Source organism: Nycticebus coucang, chromosome 22 (genome assembly GCF_027406575.1).
Source record: "Nycticebus coucang isolate mNycCou1 chromosome 22, mNycCou1.pri, whole genome shotgun sequence".
NCBI lineage: Eukaryota > Metazoa > Chordata > Mammalia > Primates > Lorisidae > Nycticebus > Nycticebus coucang.
Window position 1 is genome coordinate 56,565,845 of NC_069801.1, and position 20,729 is coordinate 56,586,573.

Genomic DNA, 20,729 nt, shown 5'->3' on the forward strand with positions numbered 1-20,729 from the left:
AACTGCAGAGAAACCACAGTACATAATAGCTTCATGATCTCTCTTTTTTTAAAGCCAGTTCTGATCCTACCAGCTTGGGCCTGATGGTCGCCTTCCAGAGGTTGTGCAATCCTATAGTCTTTCCCTGGACACAGCTCCAAAAGGTGGGGACTGCCAGATTCCTCAGTTTCCCCTCCCAGCTCTAGGCACCCAGGCCAGTTTGGGACTGGGACTGGCTCCCTCCACTGAGTGTACTCCCTCCAGGAAGCCTTCCTGGGGCCAGGTAGGAGGGCTCTGGACTTCAGTCTTCCTTTTTCACTGTGCCTAAGGTCCAGTCTCCCAGATCCTGTGTCTAAAGAATGAGACTTTAAAAATGAAGAAATTAGGCAGCACTCAGTGGGTAGGCACCAGCCACATACACCAAGGCTGGCGGGTTCAAACCTGGCCAAAAATAAAATAGCCTGGTATTATGGTGGGCACCTGTAGTCCCAGCTACTTGGGAGGCTGAGGCAAGAGAATCACTTGAGCCCAAGAGTTTGAGGTTGCTGTGAGCTGTGACGCTACCGTACTCTACCCAGGATGACAGCTTGAGACTCTGTCTCAAAAAAAAAAAAAGGGGGGGGGCGGCACCTGTGGCTCAAGGAGTGGGGCGCAGGCCCCATATGCCGGAGGTGGTGGGTTCAAACCCAGCCCTGGCCAAAAACTGCAAAAAAATTAATAAATAATAAATACAAATACAAAGAAATTTTTTTAAAAAAAGGAGAAATTAAATTTTGTTTCCTTTACAAAGTTTGAAACTTTCATATTCTCACGTGACCATTTTTTCCCAAGATGTATATGACCCTTCCCCCCACCTAGGTGACCGGGATAGGGGAACTTTAAGTGTCACTCAGTTGTGGCAGCATTTTTGGAATCTTCCTCTGCTCATTTCCTATAGCAGCACGAAGCATCCTGATATTTTGGCTAAATGTCAACCTGGCAAATTCCACTCTTCCCCTGGAAGACACTGCACCTGCTCGTGTCCTCTTTACTCAGGAGTGAGGTCACTGTCTTTGTGGTTAAAAGTGGACACTCTCAGCTTCTTAGTTTTTGTGCTATAATAGCTGCTTGCAAGGAGGCTCTGTCTCACAATTCCAGTTTCCCATCCTTTCCCTCTTGGATGCCTCCAGATGGATGGTCTGTCACCGTAGGTTAAGTTCTAGATTTGAATCTCTGTTGCTCAGCACCCAAAATCTGGATGTCTGTCAGGAGACAGAGCTACTCAAGATACCACTTTGAGAGATTTCCTTCTCTACTTGAAGCAGAATCAATTTATTCACAGTAGCGCCCCCCCCCTTTCTATGAGAAACATGTTCCAAGAATCCTAGTGGATGCTTGAAACTATGGATAGTCCTGAATACATATAAAACATATAGTATGTTTTTTTGATATCATAACTGAGAGAGGAATACGACATGACCTGGCTGGTGGGTGGAGGGCTATGCTGGACAAGGGATAATTTACCTCCAAGGTGGGACGGTGTGGGGCAGCATGAGAGTTCATCACGCTGCTCAGAATGGCAGTCCCTTTAAAATGTAGGAATGGTTTATTTCTGGAATTTTCCATTTAATATTTTTGGACTATGGTTAACCATAAGTAATGGAAACCATGGAAAACAAAACCGTGGATAAGGGAGGACTGCTGGACTAGGGTTCTGTAAACAATTGCATTGGGGAAAAAACAAGTTTCGGTCCCTGAAAAAAGATAAAGGTATATTTCATTTTTCCTGATATTTCAATGTTTGGGACTTTAGTGAAACATAGGATAGGAAAAGTACCTGATGTCTTACCAGGATAACTAAACAATAGTAACAGACTTAGACTTTGCTTTATGTGTAATATTTATTAATATTCATTTGTCATCGCCTGGCTCTTGAGGCACAGCTGCTGTTAAACCACAGCTGAGTCCTGCTCAGTGGCTTCTCCTAGCCCAGTTGAGCTCTCCATGCAGTCCCTCCTCCTCCAGTGCCTGTATATGTGTGTGTGTGTTTGTTCCCTTTGAGGGTTTCAAACACAGAAACCCTAGTGTTTTGAATATTGTCTCTGTTGAGTTTTGCCTCCTACACCTGACTGAAGACGCACATGGTAGTGTGCTTTCCATGTTCTGTATAGCAACTGGCTGGTCAGGACGACGGCAGAGACGGCGGAGGGTCATTGATAACCACACATATTCTTTAAACAAACACGATCGGAGCAATTACCAGGGAATGCTTGAAAGCAAGATTAAAGATGAGGAAAGGTTTCAGACACGTCCTTCCTTTTCTAAACTTGGCCTTCCCTTTAAAGAATCAGCTCTGGTTGAAGCTGCTCATAATTTTATGAAACATCCTGAATAAAGGCGTCACCTTTGTTGGATGGTGTATTTGTAATTCTGACACATTAAGCGTGACGTTTTTTGTCACCCTCTCCTGAGTGTGGTCTTGGCAGGGCCCCTGGAGGGCAGGCAGGCACTATGGTTTCTTGACAGCTGCTCTATACCAGGCACAGGGTTAAGTGTCTAGCTCACATTTTAAGAATGAATGATCTCGGATCTTCACAGTATCCCTCTAATGATGTCTATCTACAAAGAAATTGAATTCCGGGAGTTTAAGTGATTTTTTTCCAAGGCTCAGAAAGTTTGGGAGAAGGAAGAAGCATGGAATTAGAGCTCAGCTTCCACTGGCTCCTAATACTGTATTTCACTATAGCACACTGCCTCCCTCTCGTAAAAATGAGGAAGAGACATTTAGACTGAACCAGAACATTTCTAAGATGAAATGTTTACTTTTTAAAACAATAGTAGAAAAACCTTTTTCAAAGGTGTAATGGTTGGAGAGAAAGAAGAAATAACATGTAATTTAGCATTCATTACGAATAAGCAATTCATCTTGCCCTCCAGGGGTGAATTTATCTTATTTGTACATGAAAGTACAAGATGGGCTTCATTTTTACAAAGTCAGGCATCTGGTTGGGAAGTGAAAAATTTGGTCAATTACCTGAATCATGTTTGGTCTACATGATAGAAAAGCGCCAGATGTCTTCATATCACCAGATGTTTGGTACTGCCTGGTTAACACCAGGCCTGCTGAGTAACTTTTCAAGTGAGAGTTGCTGTTTGACATCCCGTAGATTCACCCATTGTTAGGAGACTGTTATCATTTCATAAACCACATTTTGCAAACAGTAGTCTAGACTTGAGACCAACACTGGCTGCTGACAAAGTGTTCAGTGGTGTGTGGGGGAATGAATAAATAAGATCAAAAAAGTAAATTTAGTTTAAAAGAATGCCTTTTATTTTGAGAGAATCTCCTTCTATCTTTTTAGTGATGAAATGTCTTTCAGATGATCCTGATTTCTAGGGTTTACGTTTAATGAATTCGTAGGACTAAATAAAAAAAATGGAAAAACCAACATCAGTCTCAGTTTTATGTGATTGTGAAAAGTCAAAGCAAAATGATGGAAGCCACTGCTTAAACCCTGTAATATTTTCAGTACAATGACAGCTAAAATATTTTTATGTATTTCCGAAACTGGCCTTCGCCTAGCCTGAAGTGGAGGAATGCTCCGTGGCAGAACCATTTGTGAGGGTCTTGAAAGCATCCGTCAACAGTCTAACGGTCAAGTGTTTTGCTGACAAAATAATTTTTCCGTTTGAAACAAACATTTGGTCCTTAAAATAACTCCAAAGAGAATACCTTTTAAAATGTTTTGATCTGAAGGCATACCATGGACACATGACCATAGGGAGAAACTTTTTCTGCTGGGAAACTGAGTTCCGTCACTGTGAATATTATAACAGCTTTCGTAGTTTCTATGGTTTGCTCTCATGACCCCAGAAGCACATAGCTCCACAGGTTCTAAGGGCAAGTATCTCTCTTCAAGCTTTGTAAACTTAGCAGGAATGAATTGAGTAACCCCTGTGTGTCAGACAATGTCCAGTACACCAGGAGAGGGAGTCATAACAACCATAATAGTATCTCACTTTTATCCAGAATTTGTCATATGGCAGAAAGTATGTTACAATGCTTTATTTACATTATGTTGCTTAATTCCCATAACCATCCTGGGAGAAAAATAGCATCATTATAGCCTTTTTACAGGCGAGGAAACTGTTGCAGGGAAATTAAATCACTTGCCTAAGGTCACAAGCCCTGGGAGTGGTAAAGCCACCACCTCCTCGGAGCCTGGTCTGCCCTTTTCTCAGAGCTTCCACGTGCTGTGCTAAACCACCTGCCCCAGTGGATACATCATCTACAAAAGTGCTCTTCTTCCAAGGTGATTATCATCTAATAAATTAGAAGAACCAGACACAGTGAAGAAAAAAGCCATTATGTAGAACAGAATGATGTAATTTCAGCAAACTTGCTGTGGGATTGTAGAGGAAAGAGTGATTAATTATGATCTACCCGGGGAAGGCTTTTCGGAGGTGGCCTTAGGCTAGGTGAGATCAAAATAGGGCAATGGCAATTATCTGGAGAATTAGGTCACAGTGGTGCCAAAGTGGATGATTTCAAGCTAAAAAGACTAAACTTTATGCTCTGAATAGTTCAGAATCAACTGCCCACACTGCTGGAATCTGTTGGATTTTTGCCGGCTCTCCTGTTCTCCATGTGACTTATGGCCCTGGCTTAGCTGAGCATCCTGCTCCACTTGGGAAGGGTGTAGGATGGGACTCCCACGGCAGGGAGTGTGGGGAAGTGGAGCCCAGGCTTCAGTCTAGACTTGCTTCCACAAACGGTGGACTCCAGGGAAGCCACCTTCCTCTCTGGGTTCAGTTTTCTCTACTACCAAGTGTGTACACTGAAGTTAATGGTCTCGAAGGGCCATTCAAAAGTCCAGTGCCTCTGTTTATGAAACAGAGAAGGAACGAGGGGAGATGGAGGGAAGGAGCTAAAAGATTCAGCATGTTGGGGCAAGGTGGCATTATGGGTTGAGTCCTAGACACAGCCTACCGCTCCCCGTGAATGAAGCCACCTTTTCTGTCTATGACAGTCCACACCTGCCCCCTCTAATCTCTGTGGTATAGGAGGAAGATCTCAGATTTAGAGAATCCTGGGTTGAAATCCTGACCATGCCTTCATTACAGAGGACACTTCGAACAGATTATGTCATGCTTGTGTGATTTTGTTTCTACAAATGCCAATTAATAGATTCTGATACCATCAAGTCATAATTCAGAGTCTAATTATAATAACATAGAATCTAATTCTAATACCATAGATTTGTGGCTAACATTGAAGGTGATAACAGCTGAAAAGTTCCAAGAACTGTGACTAACAGCTTATAGATTTCAGTAAATGAGCACTACTATGGTATTTATTTTGCTAAAATACAAGTCATGTATGCCACTCTTCTGCTCACTGACCTGCTGTAGTTAGTGGTTGCTTGTTGGACTTCTTGAACCAGCTTGACAAGGCAATGATAATTTGAACACCTCTATTCCACTAGAAGGTGATTCCACAACATCTTGCCACCAAAGATCTGCTGTGCATGTAAGAGGCTTGGGCCTGCTGGTCAACCATTTTCTAGGCATGTGCATTGACCTTGCTCTGTTATGTTGTCTTGAGTTAAAGAGATGAGAATGTGTCACTGATGGGATTGTGTGAGGAATATTTTCTTTATCCCAGTAGCATTAGAGATCAAGACTTAAACTTAGCCAGGCATGGTGGCTCACGCCTATAAATCTAGCACTCTGGGAGGCCAAGGCAGGTAGATTTCTTGAGCTCACAAGTTCAAGACCAGCATGAGCAAGAGTGAGACCTTGTCTCTATTAAAAATAGAAAAAATAGCCAGACGTTGTGGTGGGTGCCTGTAGTTCAGCTGCTTGGGAGGCTAAGGCAGGAGGATCGCTTGAGCCCAGAGGCTTTTGGGGTTGCCATTAGCACACGGCACTCTACTGAGGGCAACAGAGTGAGACTGTCTTTAAAAAAAAATAAAAAAGAGTTAAACTTAATATAATCTTTTCTCTTTACTCTTTTGAATTATATTCAGCATCCTGTGTTTGCCTAATATTTTTGTCTATATTGATGTTCGTTTCATGATTTATAAAAAAATGTGTAAGTTCAGTTAAAGACATTACTCAGAATGTATGTTCTAGACACTGCTGGGTGCTGGAGGTGAGAAATGTAAAAATAGATACAATTGTCTTTGAGCTGCTCTATGTCTAGTGGGGAAAAGGGACAAGGACAAACATGGGGAAAATTAAAATACAGCTAAAGTATCACTCAGAATTGGATTAAGAGTATATGGCACGTTTATTAAACACCTACTGTAGGTCAGAATATAGTCCAAGATATAAGGATATATAAAACACATTCCAAATCACATGGGCACTTGTAAGATACAACTACCAGATATAGTTCAGAACAGGTGTTGCAGGGGAAGTGTCTACTAGTAAGTGAGCTCCTCGAGGGTAGGGACCCCATTCCGCTTGTTCATTAACCCACTTGCAGTATGAAGACAGTGTCTGGCACATACTGGGTACCCAGTCAATATTTCTTTAAAGTGTAGTGAGTGGTGAGAGTAGCATACAGTTTTGCATTTAATCATTAATTTAAAGCCCAGTTAAAATGAGATTGTTTTTTAAAAGAGGCAATTGAAAGGAAATGGACAAATTACTGTTTCAGAAGGTATCTTTCAACAAGTAACAGAACATAGCAAGTTTGAGCTTCTCACTAACTTCTCTAATTGCATAAATGTGTGTAACTCCAGTTCAGGAGCAGTTCTTTTAAAATGAAGTGTCACTAGCTACATCTGTTGGAGCTCCACAAGAACTGGACAAGGTCTTAACAGTCCCTGAAACCACCAGACACACGGCATGCTTGTGTGAAGCACCAAACTTACATCAGCCACCAGACGCTTTCAGAATGACTCCAGCCTACTTTTTGAGAGCTGTGTATTCCCTAAACCAGATCAAATGTAGGTTCAGACTGAAAGGACTCCAGGACCCTCTGTGCTAGGCAAGGCAGAGTGTCCCTTAGTACTGTCACAGCCAGTCTTTGGGCCTGTTGACCTTGGCAAAACTGAGCTGGGAGGAGCCCCAGTGCCAAGAAGGGAGGAACCAAGGTTGCGTGCCACCATGCCCAGACGGCTCTAACGTTTCTATGGGCTCAGAGCCAGCCCTCCTCCTCAGTTTCATCTCACCGTTTGTAGGAACACAAAGGAGCACTGAACCTTCCAGTTAATTCGACTCCCTGCCCCCCCCACCCGTTCCTGGAGAGGATAACAGTTCTGTTGACCATTATAATGCATTTTCTGTCTCCCAGAAATCCACATAGTCATTAATTTCTGCTGCTGACATCAGGAAAGAGGATTATGTGTGTCTCTGAAACTATTCCCAGAGTGCTCATTAGTCATAGATAATTGAAAAACTGGTAGAGGAAGGTTTGGTATGATGGGAGCCCCCGCCTGCGAAGAGGGACAGCAACTGCCAGATAATTGCAGAGGGTAGCTTTGGCCCATGCAGACTGAATCTGCCCATCCAGATGGGAATTCAGTGGATGTTAGCCCGAGAGTGCTCAGGCTGATGGCTTTAGTACACCCTGAGGGAAGGATGTGGAACCCGGGCACAGGCCCACCGGGTCTCTCACACACACAAATGGGAGAACTGGTTTTGGTTCTCTTTCCTGCCTTCAGACTGAGGAGAGGGATCTGGAAAAGGTGTACAGTATTTTTTTTAATTTCACTTTGTATTTCAACGTAATCTAGTTTGTTTTAATCATGAAAGAAATACAGAAACAAGCCCTAGAAGAATCACAAGCAGCAGAGACGGGCGTCCTGTGCTAGATCCAGTCTCTGCTGTGATGAAATCCTGTGTTTTCTAGGATTTCTGTAGAAGTTTATGTACTTCCTTTTAAAACACTCACACGTGATCATCCTCTGAAGACTATTCTGTACCTTGACATTTTCCCTTAATTTATCCTGACTACATTCCGAGTCCATACCTAATTCAGCCTCATTCATTTTAATGACTACGTGGGGTTCTGCTGAATAGGTGAACCCTAACTTACTCGCATTGACCAGATTTAATGGGGAAACACTTTGAAATATTGCGCAGGAAATGTATGTTTAAAGTAGAACAATTAGAAATTATAGGTTAATGAAAAGAAAAAAACCCCATAATTTCTCCACCTGCAGAAAATCTAATTTCTGTATTTGTTAAGCCCCTATGTGTTGTCACAAACCATCCGTCTGCCTTCTTTGCTCTTAAAAAAAGGAAGAGGAAGGTATACTTTACATAATGTTTTGCAGCCTACATTTTTCAGTTGATTTTTTTTTTAAAGATAAAAACTGTTTTCCTTCCTATCCTTTCTGCACACTGTAAGTTTATCCTATAAACCCATGGGGACAGTGACAGCCGCGCTGCCGCGGGCAGGGCCTCCTAGCCTGGCCATGCCCGGGGTCCTCGGCTGCCTCTCTCTTGTCCAGCCGATCCTCCAGGTGCCCTTTTTGCTAATGTACTGAAGGCCCGAGACACGCCACGCTCCTCAGGACCCCGCTTTTGGACCCTCTGTCATCAGTTTCCCCAAAGCGTGCTGGCAGGGACACCAGCAGTCCGCTCCGGACTCAGTCACCTTCGCCTTGACGATGTCAGTCACTCTCCGGGCCAGCCTCACGTCCCTGGGAACACCGTGCACATGGCCCCTTTCTAGCATCCTCCACGGGGTCCTAAGGGGCTTGGAGGGTTTTGCACCTTCCCTGTCCCAGACCGCAGGGGGAGCCTTTTGAGGTCAGAGGCGCCTCTTTCACACGTACACCAGCATCTTGACCTTGGCGCGCGGTAGATGGAAATCCGTGTGGGACAGACTTACGCTGTTGTTGGACGTTTGTTAGAAGACACGAACGGAAGCTTATGTGAGTGGGTGCGGGCGTGAGAGGTGGGGCGTGAGGGGTTGTGTGCGTGAGGTGTGAGGGGTGGGGGTGAGGGGTTGTGGGTGTGAGGGGTGGGGCGTGAGGGGTTGTGTGCGTGAGGGGTTGTGTGCGTGAGGGGTTGTGTGCGTGAGGGGTGGGGCGTGAGGGGTTGTGTGCGTGAGGGGTGGGGCGTGAGGGGTTGTGTGCGTGAGGGGTGGGGCGTGAGGGGTTGTGTGCGTGAGGGGTGGGGCGTGAGGGGTTGTGTGCGTGAGGGGTGGGGCGTGAGGGGTTGTGTGCGTGAGGTGTGAGGGGTGGGGGTGAGGGGTTGTGTGCGTGAGGTGTGAGGGGTGGGGGTGAGGGGTTGTGGGCGTGAGGGGTGGGGCGTGAGGGGTTGTGTGCGTGAGGGGTTGTGTGCGTGAGGGGTTGTGTGCGTGAGGGGTGGGGCGTGAGGGGTTGTGTGCGTGAGGGGTGGGGCGTGAGGGGTTGTGTGCGTGAGGGGTGGGGCGTGAGGGGTTGTGTGCGTGAGGTGTGAGGGGTGGGGGTGAGGGGTTGTGTGCGTGAGGTGTGAGGGGTGGGGGTGAGGGGTTGTGGGCGTGAGGGGTGGGGCGTGAGGGGTTGTGTGCGTGAGGGGTGGGGCGTGAGGGGTTGTGGGCGTGAGGGGTTGTGGGCGTAGGGGTTGTGGGCGTGAGGGGTTGTGGGCGTGAGGGGTTGTGGGCGTGAGGGGTTGTGTGCGTGAGGGGTTGTGGGTGTGAGGGGTTGTGGGTGTGAGGGGTTGTGTTCGTGAGGGGTTGTGGGTGTGAGGGGTTGTGGGTGTGAGGGGTTGTGTGCGTGAGGGGGTGCGTGAGGGGTGGGGCGTGGGGTGTGAGGTGTGGGGCGTGAGGGATTGTGTTCGTGAGGGGTGAGGGTGAGGGGTTGTGTGCGTGAGGGGTAGGTTGTGAGGGGGTGCGTGCGTGAGGGGTTGTGTGTGTGCGGGCGTGAGGAGTTGTGTGCTTGAGGTGTGGGGTGGGGCGTGAGGGTTTGTGTGCGTGAGGAGTGGGGTGTGAGGGGTGAGGGGGGTGCGTGCATGAGGGGTTGTGTGCGTGAGGGGTGGGGCGTGAGGGGTTGTGTGCATGAGGGGTGGGGCATGAGGGGTTGTGTGCTTGAGGAGTGGGGTGTGAGGGGTGAGGGGGGTGCGTGCATGAGGGGTTGTGTGCGTGAGGTGTGGGGTGTGAGGGGGTGCGTGCGTGAGGGTTTGTGTGCGTGAGGAGTGGGGTGTGGGGGGTGCGTGCATGAGGGGTTGTGTGCGTGAGGGGTGGGGCGTGAGGGGTTGTGTGCGTGAGGTGTGGGGCGTGAGGGGTTCTGTGTTTGAGGAGTGGGGTGTGAGGGGTGTGGGGGGTGCGTGCATGAGGGGTTGTGTGCGTGAGGGGTGGGGCGTGAGGGGTTGTGTGCATGAGGGGTGGGGCGTGAGGGTTTGTGTGCGTGAGGAGTGGGGTGTGAGGGGTGAGGGGGGTGCGTGCATGAGGGGTTGTGTGCGTGAGGGGTGGGGCGTGAGGGGTTGTGTGCATGAGGGGTGGGGCGTGAGGGGTTGTGTGCGTGAGGAGTGGGGTGTGAGGGCTGTGGGGGGTGCGTGCATGAGGGGTTGTGTGCGTGAGGGGTGGGGCGTGAGGGGTTGTGTGCATGAGGGGTGGGGCGTGAGGGTTTGTGTGCGTGAGGAGTGGGGTGTGAGGGGGGTGCGTGCATGAGGGGTTGTGTGCGTGAGGGGTGGGGCGTGAGGGGTTGTGTGCGTGAGGGGTGGGGCGTGAGGGGTTGTGTGCATGAGGGGTGGGGCGTGAGGGGTTGTGTGCGTGAGGAGTGGGGTGTGAGGGGTGAGGGGGGTGCGTGCATGAGGGGTTGTGTGCGTGAGGGGTGGGGCGTGAGGGGTTGTGTGCATGAGGGGTGGGGCGTGAGGGGTTGTGTGCGTGAGGTGTGAGGGGTGGGGGTGAGGGGTTGTGGGTGTGAGCGGGTGCGTGCGTGAGCGCTGCGTGCGTGAGTGGATGGGAGGCGTGGAGGGCTGTGGGCAGAGACCGCAGCTGTTCAGGCGGTGAAGTTTTGATTAGCTATAAGCACGTGCTATGAATCATTTTATTTTTTGGTGAAAGAAAAGGCAAACACGTGTTATGCCAGGAGGCGTTACTGAGAGGCCCTGACGCTGCCCCTCTGGAGGCTGAAGGTCAGGTGCGGTTCCACGGGGTGAGATCTCCGGGACTGTCACCCGTCTCTCCCATCCTTTCTGATGCCGGGCTGGCTCCTTTTGGTTTCTAGGTAAACAACACTCCTTCCTGGTTGGGGTCCAAACAGACTCTTCTTGAAGGCTGTGGTTCCAGCTGAGAGACGGGATGTTTATCTTCGTGTGTATTCATTTTCCCTCCTCCACCGCTGCTGGACTCAACGGCCCTAGGTCGGGTTCGCCGGATCCAGGACTGAGACAGATTTGGGGGTACAAGGTGTTTTTTTCACGTGCGGGAGGAGGAAGGAAGGAGGGTGGAGGGGAGGTAGAGCCAGGTTGCTGTCCCGCAGCAGACACCGTGGCCAGCCTGGAGAGCGCCCTCTGCGCGGAGGGGTGCCCACCAGAGCTCTCTGCCCCCTGCTGTGCTGCGTCACCAGGTGCTGCCCACCCTGGGAAGGGCATGGCCATGGACGGGTGGCCTCTGAGCGAGGGCAGGCCTTGGAACAGCTGCCAGCTGGAGTCTCACCCCATCCTTGGGGGAATCTGGGCGGTGGCATCTCTTGTCTCCTCCATCCAACCCATGTCAGAGCAACATTATTATGACCTGTCATTTCGTGCTCTGCAGAATTTCCATGTCTGCCTATTCCTCTGTCTTGGTTATTAATACCAACACCTTAATGAAGGCCCTTGCCTTTTCTCTCTTTAATGACCAAAATAGCTTCACAGCCTTTTCCCCATCCCCAGTCTGCTGTCTGTCGGAGAGCGCGTCAGAAAAGAACACAGATCTAATCAATCACCTTCCTCCTTCCTCAGTGGTTCACAGTGGTCTTTATGGTTAAGTTCAACCACCTGGGTGCACTGCCCTCCAGCCTCTCTGTCCCTCAGCCCCACCCCACTCCTGATAGTTTCCTTAGGAGCCCCCTTTTCCCTTTCTTCTTGTCCTTAAGATGCTACCTCTGCTGAGAAAGCTACTTATGATGCTACACCGTATGATCAGACCCTAGATCTCCTGCCAGAAGGCCCAGGTCACTCTCTGAGCCCAGAGGACACAGAATCAAATTAAGCTCCTTTATCAGCTAAGGGTTCTTTCTAAATTACTGTAGAGAGACTTCCAGGAATGCCCCACCCTGCTAATCTTCCTGTCTGGAACCGTTTTTTATGAAGGTTACACCTTTTATGTTTGTGTACATTGGGGATAAAGGTGGAGCCGAGTTTCCATTTTGACCTTTTAATGAAAATTAGCCTTTAAAAAAAAAAACAAACTCAGTTTAGTGGGCATGATTTGCAAATGGCCCTACTTTTTGCATGTACATGATACTTGTTCTATTAAATACGTCTGTTGATACTCTCCTGCATCCAGAACACGTTTTCAAACAGTATCTGCCTCAAAAGGTAATGCAAATGCAGTAAATAGGAGCACAGGTTTTGGTTTTAGTGTAGAATCCGTGACCTGCCTTCAGCTCCTAAGCTGTGTAACTGGGGTGGGGGGGATTTCCTTTTCCTCTAAATCTCAACCTTCCCATCGCTCTGTAAAATGGGAACAGTCCAGTTCCTGTTGTACTCTCCCAGAAAACGATCATGAAAAGGAAGTGAGAGAAGGCAGGCTATGTCCTTAGCACTGTCCCTGGCACAAAAGTACCCTGCACACGGGAATCATGTCTCTGGTGTGCTGGATACTAGGCATAGTGACATAATTAAACTATTGTCCAGAGCCAAGGCCACTATTCGCTTCCAGGTTTCAGCCACCCTGGCATTCTAAACAGACCAGAGGTGTTCTGCTCTACTCCCCGCTGTTTATCAGTCTTAGCTTTATCCTCCAGACCAGCACCGTCCAATAGAAATACAGCATGTAATTTAAAATTTTCCAGTAGCCATGTTAAAATAAAAAAGTACATGAAAATAATTTTAATATGTCTTATTTAACTTACTATCCAAACTATCACTTTAGCATGTAATTGATATAAAAATTATTAAATTTTTACCTTCATTTTTCCATACTAAGTTTTTGACATCTGGTGTGTATTTTCCACTTACTGCCTCTCAATTCAGATACTAGATTTTCATTGGAAATACCTGATTGAATTTCCTCAATTAACATTGAAAAAGTAGATTTGCATTTCCAAGTTGTTGCAAACACACTTGAAGTGTTTCAGTAACTGAATTGAGTATCAGTTTTTAAATTGCAATTGAAATTCAATAAAATTTAATAACATGAATAATGTAGCGCCCTGCGTTACTCCAGCCTTATTTCAAGTGCTCGGTCCACGTGTAACTTAGTGGCCACCATACTGGACGGTGAGGCTCTAGAAGCCACCGCAGTGGTTTCAGTCTTCTCTTCTTACCAACCATTTTTTTTTCATATTACATTATAGATAGAAACTCATTACTTAAGATGAATAAAAAGTGGTGGGTATTGTGGAGGTGCTTTGTTTCCATTTAGAGGAGGCTGGTTGAGCTGTTTACCATCTGATCCTCCCCTCAACCTCCACTCTCACCTCTACCTCCAGAGGTCCTACAGCATCTCTTCCAGCACTTGGCAAGGAACGTCTTAGCACTGAGCAAATTGCCAATGGTGCATTCTGAGCTCTAGAATCTCGGGGCCCAAAGAGATCTTAGTATGTACATGGGTCTGCCCCTATCCCCTCCCTGCAGTGCAGAGTACTTGTTACATTACGGAATTTCTCGGGGGACGGGAGAGGAGGGTTCAGGCTCAGTGAAACACCTGGCAGCAGATGGATCATTTCATTCTTGTCTCACTTATGTGGTTCCCTGTGGCCTTATCTCGCCTTCCTAACTGGTTTGGGGCAAGGACTGTCTTCTACAGCCCCACAACGCCCCCGCAAAGCAAGTCAGTCAATTAATTCTTAACTGAAGGCCTGACTGATAGCAAAAATTCGAGGTCACTTGAAATGTCAGGGTCCCTGCATTGCTTAGCTCCAGAGAACATGGTTTAAATTGTGTCCTATGGTTGTGCAAGTAGCACACTTGTAAAGTTTGGAAGGTTTAGACTGCACTGTGTTTTACAGCTGAGAAAAACTATTAACACATTCTTTGTTGGTACAAAATACTTCATCCCCTTGTCTTCGGACAGGAGGCAACAACAAGAGTTAAGTTTTTTCAACCTCCTGAGGAGTATGTGTCTGCTAGGGAGTGTGTGTGCACGTGTGTGTGATGTGTGCTGGTAGAGCTACTATGCTGGGAGCCCATTTGGAGCACAGGTAGTCCCTGAGTTACAAAAATCTGACTTATGTACAAGTCACACTTACAAATGGAGGCTATTCCATTGAATCCCTGAGTTACAAACATCTGACTGACTTAAGACTCACACTCACCAATGGATGCTATTCCAGGTAATAGGTAAATGTTCCTGTTCCAACTTAAGTACAAATTTAACTTAGGGGTAGACCTGCAGAACCCATCAGGTTTGTGACCTGGGGACTGCCTTAGTTTAGGATCTTAACCTGGTTTTCAAGAGGTTACTGTGTTTGTGTTCTTTTTAGACTTTCCCACTAAATAGACTCTTTCTCTGGTTTGCATGATGCCTTAGTGCTCCTGATTTAAAGCATCCCACAGAATGACTACAGATACCCAGTCTGGCGCCTGACTCACCTGATAAACAAAGGCACTCCTCATGGTTATATGGTTTTTTATCTTGGCAAAGTTGGGAAAATACAGAGGAAGAAGGGAGAAAGCAAACGGGTTCTCTTAAGAAAACCCCCTTTGCTGTTGTGAATTTCAAACTGATGGGTCTTTCTGTTTTCTCCTCTCTACCCAGGAAACCAAGTGCTGCCTCCTGGAGCGTCTCTTGGAAATGGGCTCACGCCAGAGGCAGCCAAAGACCTTGGCCTTCCTGTGGGAACTGCAGTGGCAGCTTCTCTCATTGACGCCCATGCTGGAGGACTAGGTAACTCCTCAATCCATGTCTGTGGTGTTCAAATGGTGTAGTCCCCAGAGCCTGACACAGGCCTTTCCTGTCTCAAAGCAAAGGTCAAGGACTAGAGCTCGAAGATACAATAATGAAAAGCCTTTTACAGTTAGGCATTTGGACAGAATTAATTGAACTGTTCATCAAATATAGAATTTGCAGTTTTATTAATTTCTGATAGATAATAATGGCAAAATATATTTGAATGAATGTCTGGATGGTTCTTTACTTACTGAAAATTTGAAAAAGGTACATTGATTTCCAACTGGTGTACTTACCTATTTTTTTCTAGTGGTTCTCCAAAACTCTTTTAAGTCTAATAGATTTATTGCCATAATGTACTGGGCTCTGTCCTATATTCATTTGGTTGTAGTCTTTATTTCATCCCCGGCGTAACTCTCGGGCCTGTCACCCATGTATGCATTTGTTCATCAAATACCAGCGGAGCATTAACAGCGGCCAGGCCTGGTACTAGGGGACAGCGAATTTAAAACAAAACAAAAGAAAAACAAAGTCTCTTCCCCAGATTTTCGTGGGAAAATTACAGTGAAACAAAGAATCCCAGTGAGGTTTGGTGTATAATCTTCTTCATCCTCACTGCAGTGTTTTTCTCTTTTTTTGGTAGTTGATTCTCAGTAGCTCTCATTTCAACTCTAACCATATATTTTTTTCCTAGCTGTTCATTCTAACAATGTTTTATTTAACATTGTGGTTTGTAATAATTCATGACATCAATTTAGCAGGACACGACCATCGAATTTTCAGAATGGAGTGGAAGAGAACAGGCAGGACGACTGAGAACATATTGCACGTCATAGGGTCGGCGCTGCTTTGCCCGGCTGTGCTCCCAGTTTACGTGGATGTGCATGGGTATTCGTGCCTTGACGACAAGGAGTTTCTTACTGTGGATCACAGTCAAAAGCCTTAGGGTAGTCCAGTTCATACTTATCCCACAGCCAGGAGATGCGCACTGGCTCACGCCTCCAGCACCATGTCCTTGCAGTGACTTCTGTCAGGTGCGCTCTGCCCGTAGCGACTGGTCCTCGCTCCCCCTGCCGCTTGCTTCTCTAACCCGAAGATGCATGTCATGTGCTTTTCTTCTCTGCATTGCCCTCTATGGGACACTCAGACATAATCTAAAAGTTCTCTAAATTGTTCTTTTAGCAAACTATTTCAAGAAATTATCACGTTGTGCTGTAATTTCTGTTTATCTGTCTTTTCCACTAGACTGTGAACCCCCTCAAGGGGAGGAATATTATACACACCTATTATTTTTCTCGTATCTCTCATGCCAAGCCCTGTGTCTGGTTCTTACAGGCGCTAGATTAATTTATTCATTGAATAATGAGTAAAGTCACATTGAGGCAAGGTTAAGGTGAACTGGTCTTAACCTGTAGAGTAAAGGGCACTCTGTTTCCTTATTCTGCAGAATACTAAGCAGTGTCTTGTTCTTCAGCACAGTACAAGGACTTTTGTAGATACGGCATTGTCTATGCCTGGCTTGTCCGTCCTGCTCATCTTTATGCCCTCAGGATGGAACACGGTTATTAGAGAATTAGTAAACACCTGATAACGTGTGGGTTGGTTGAATGGTCTGTAATGTAGTTCCGATTATGGGCAAAGGTGTTTTTCTCCAAACACCTTTCATTGCGAGCAATGTGTGGTTTTGGTTGGAATGTCACGATTTGGGATTTTAATTAGACTTATAGAGAGAGCTTGAGGTCTAGACACATGGGGAGTATCCTTATTTCCTAGCAATCCTGACATTCCAGATTATGTGTGAGGCCAGGGAAACTTTCTCCATCATGCTTCGTCAATTATCCCTGGGATGACAGTTTCAGTCCACCTCCCTCCACATGACAAGTACTTGGCTGGGACCACCGCACGCTGAAAGAAAGAGGGCTTGCCCCTTGGGGACCCGTGGTTTCCTTGTCAGTTTCCTAGAGCTTTCCTAAGGGATGTGCCAGAACATACCTTCTCACATCTATCCAGTACTTGTGCCCTCCAGGAAGGGAGACGGCTAAATGACCCCATCTTTTTTCTAAGAGCCTCAAGCTGTCACCCTGGGTAGAGTGCCATGGCATTACAGCTCACAGCAACCTCCAACTCCTGGGCTCAAGTGATTCTCCTGCCTCTGCCTCCCAAGTTGCTGGGATTACAGGTATCCTCCACAATGCCTGACTATTTTTTGGTTGTAGCCATCGTTGTTTGGCGGGCCCGGGCTGGATTTGAACCCACCAGCTCAGGTGTATGTGGCTGGAGCCTTAGCCGCTTGAGCCACAGGTGCCAAGCCACTCTACTCTTTTTGGAGAGAAAATTCTCTTTGTTCTCCCCTGGGCTGGCATGACTGTAGCTTAACAGTATTGGTTTGGGACAGCTAACTCCCAGAGACATACCGTGATGCCATTTTGAGGGCACTCCACACAGAGTCTGGAGAGCTGGATTTAAACTCCTGTTTGCCCACAAATATGGTGCCTCTCAGCAATCTCGTCTGCTCTTCTGCAGTGAGAGACAGTAACAGTAGTGCCCCCTCCCAGGATGGTTATGAGAACTCATGACATACAGAGTTAAAGCAGCTGGCAGAGCGTCTGGCACAGAGGAGGCATTTCTTGTTGGTTTCTTCACACAAAGTAGGAGCTTCATAAATGGAAGGTCCCTGAGTTTCTCCCTGGCAGGCTGTGTCCATCAGGGCACGTCTTCCTGTTGATTGGCAGTTGTACAAGAACCCGAAGCTTCCAGGCTCCCTCTGCCCTCATGGACCCTGCCCTGATGTTCCTGCTTTGGTTCCCCGCAATGGAATAAGGGATTCACGCCTTTAAGACTCTGTATAGGCCAAGGTCAGCAACAGCCTCGGAGCTCAGTGCAAAGAGATCTCCATGTGTCATGTGAGAACCCAGCTTTGGCGTCAGAATTGGATCCTAGCCAGATGTCACACAAACAGATCCCAACTACTGTGGTCCCTTGAGGAGCTGACTTGGTGTGACTGGCTCAGACCCCAGATTCTGGCCCACAGGAAGGGTCAACTCTGCTTTAGAGAGATATCCCTGGAAAACCTGGGAAGGGAGAATAAAGGTCAAAGAAATAAGAACAGCTCCACTCATGATTTTCCAGTTCTGGAAAAAGGAGGAGGGGCTTTGTGAGAATAAAACTCAATGATAAAAGAACATTTTGTTCCTGAGGTGCTGGTTAGTAAGTTCTCCAGCAGGCAGCCTGAAGATAGGAGGAGCTTTGTTTGCACTTGTGGGGGTGGTTCTGGCCAGGGCTCCTGCTGCTGATATTTTTCTAGCTTATAAAAATAACATTAACTTTGTTCCAGGTCTGTTCTTGGCGCCAGCGTCCCAACTGTCCCCAAAGGCAATAACAACTTGATTCCTGTTTCAGGCCCCTCTCCTCTCTTATCTGTCTGACCAACTCCTGACTGTCCATCAAACTTCACAAAAGTAGGAGCACTTGCTGTGCCGTCTCCACTGGGAGTCCTTCCCTGCCTCTCTGAGCCAACATGAGCACCTTCCTGCTTATTCCCACAGGGTCTTGCACTGGCAGGCTGTGTGCACAACACCATCGCATCTACTAACTTGTCAACTATTTTAGCACCTTGCTGTATGTATCAGCCTGCATCATTCTTTGCAAATGGAGGATCCTTAACATATGCACGATCAGTGAATGAGTGAATGAGTGAATGAACCAATGGTGTTCCCTCCAGGAGTGGTGAATATTACTATCAAGAGATACAATACGCTCTCATGCAGTAGGCATACCTGGCTCAGTTCACCAGGAGCAAAAGTTTATGTATTCCTAGAGGTCCAGAAATCTCTGTCTTTCTTGCTTTCATTCTGTTAGCAGGTCTAGGCCAAGCACAAACTTTATGCCTGGGTTTAACGTGACTCTTTGATTACTAATACTGTATTCTTTGCCAGATATTGAACTGGCTTAAATCGTTCATCTAGGCCAGATGTGGAATTGGTTTAAACCACTCATCTGAGTTGCAGCGTCAAGCCAACATGAGGATTTGGAATTTCTTTTCTTTTTTTAAGGCAGAAGGATTTATTTAGCCAATCTTGCAATGGGGTATCAGGTCCATGCCCTCCTAGAAGAAAATAAGAGTTTGTGCCAGTGGAGCAATAAAACATGCCAATTTCTTGTCTCACCATTACCAGTGTTCTAGAACAGGGTAGACAGGCAGTAACTTTAGATAACTTTATTTTAGGGGAGTATTTATTTGTGAGTCGTATATATACTATATGTAGCACGTTTGACCAAGAAATACGCAGCACTTATTAGCAAAAATCTCTCACATTTGTAGACTTCACGTTCATGAACACACCTGTGTTCACTGTAGAAGTTACTTCTCATAGCAACTCTGTAGTGAAGTTAGGACAGGAATTCTGCAGAGGGTTATAGACCTGAGCTTAGATCTATATTTGTAGTCTTACACTTTATTCTCAAAGCAACTGTGTGCATACTATTATTTTGTTCTGTTCATCAAATGAGACAGTCGAAGCTCACAAGACTGCCTGAGTTTCTGAAAGTCACACTTAGGTGGTCAGTGCCTGATTTAAACACACACCTCCTGACCGCAGAGTGTTATGAGGAATGGCATATCTGTTAAAATGTGGTCCACTCTACTCTTGAATTTGACTCTTTAAAATTTCACCTCAGCAAGTAACAAATCTAGAAGAAAAGTCTTTTAATATTTATAAATGACCCACTTTACTAGTTGATGAATTCGCCATTATTAGGTGAATATGATAGAGAAGTGGACTTGCAGGAATTTATAGTCTAGTAAAGAAAACAGACAACTAGATGAACAATTATAATTATTTGTGCCAAGAATGGATGGCTTAGGGAAAACATAAAATGCACCCAGAATTGAGACTTGAAGAATGACAAAGGATTACTAGAGGAAGTCATGTCCAATAATGTAATTGCAAAGTTTCCTGCCTGGTGGTTGCTTCTTGGTAAAGTGATGTTTATATGCTCTTGCAACTTGTAAATTTCAATCAGTCTTCATTTATAACAATGAAGTAATATTATCAACGTCATTAATAAGAACAGTATTAGCTCAGTGCCCATAGCTCAGTGGTTAGGGCTCCAGCCACCTAGACCTAGGCAGGCAGGTTCTAACCCGGTCCAGGCCTGCTAAACAATAGTGGCAACTGCAACCAAAAAATAGCCGGGCGTTGTGGTGGGCCCCTGTTCTCCCAGCTACTTGGGAGACTGAGGCAAGAGAGTCGCTTAAGCCCAGGAGCTGGAAGTTGCTGTGAGCTGTGACACCCCTATTGTTGGCACCACCACTGTTCCGACCTTTTCTTTCTCGCTCTCTCTTCAGAGTACTCTGCCCGACACGGCATGCGCTTTAGCTCTAGGTCCTCACAATAGTCCTTTGAGGCAGAGGTTATGTCCCCATTCTGTACATGAAGGAACTGAAGGCAGAGAGACCAGCATTTCAGAATCATGTATCTAGTGTCATAGCACGATCTGAACTTGAGCCTGAGTCCAGAGTTCATCTTCTTTTTCTCTATAGAGCAGTGATTCTCAACCAGAGGAGATTTTTTACCCCCAGGGGAATATTGGCAGTACCTGGAGAAGGTTTTATCACATCTGGGGAAAGGCTGGCATGTGATGGGTAGAGGCCGAGATCGCACTGAACGTCCTGCCGTGCTCAGGGTAACCCCTTAAAACAGGGAATTATCCAGCCTGAAATGTCATGGAAGCTGAGAAACCCGACTCTATCCTGAAACACCTCCAGTGATGTTAGTTCCCTGCATCAATT

The 20,729-nt window shown here is 46.5% G+C and overlaps 1 protein-coding gene across 11 annotated transcripts in view; it reads left to right on the top strand.

Moving 5' to 3' along the window:
• FGGY (FGGY carbohydrate kinase domain containing) overlaps nucleotides 1-20,729 on the top strand; it is a 433,138-nt gene that overhangs the window by 209,454 nt on the left and 202,955 nt on the right. For all 11 annotated transcript variants that reach the window (XM_053575373.1, XM_053575374.1, XM_053575375.1 and 8 more), the window contains one exon: nucleotides 14,807-14,935. In XM_053575373.1, the coding sequence (XP_053431348.1) occupies nucleotides 14,807-14,935 (129 nt within the window). The remainder of the gene's footprint in view (nucleotides 1-14,806; nucleotides 14,936-20,729) is intronic.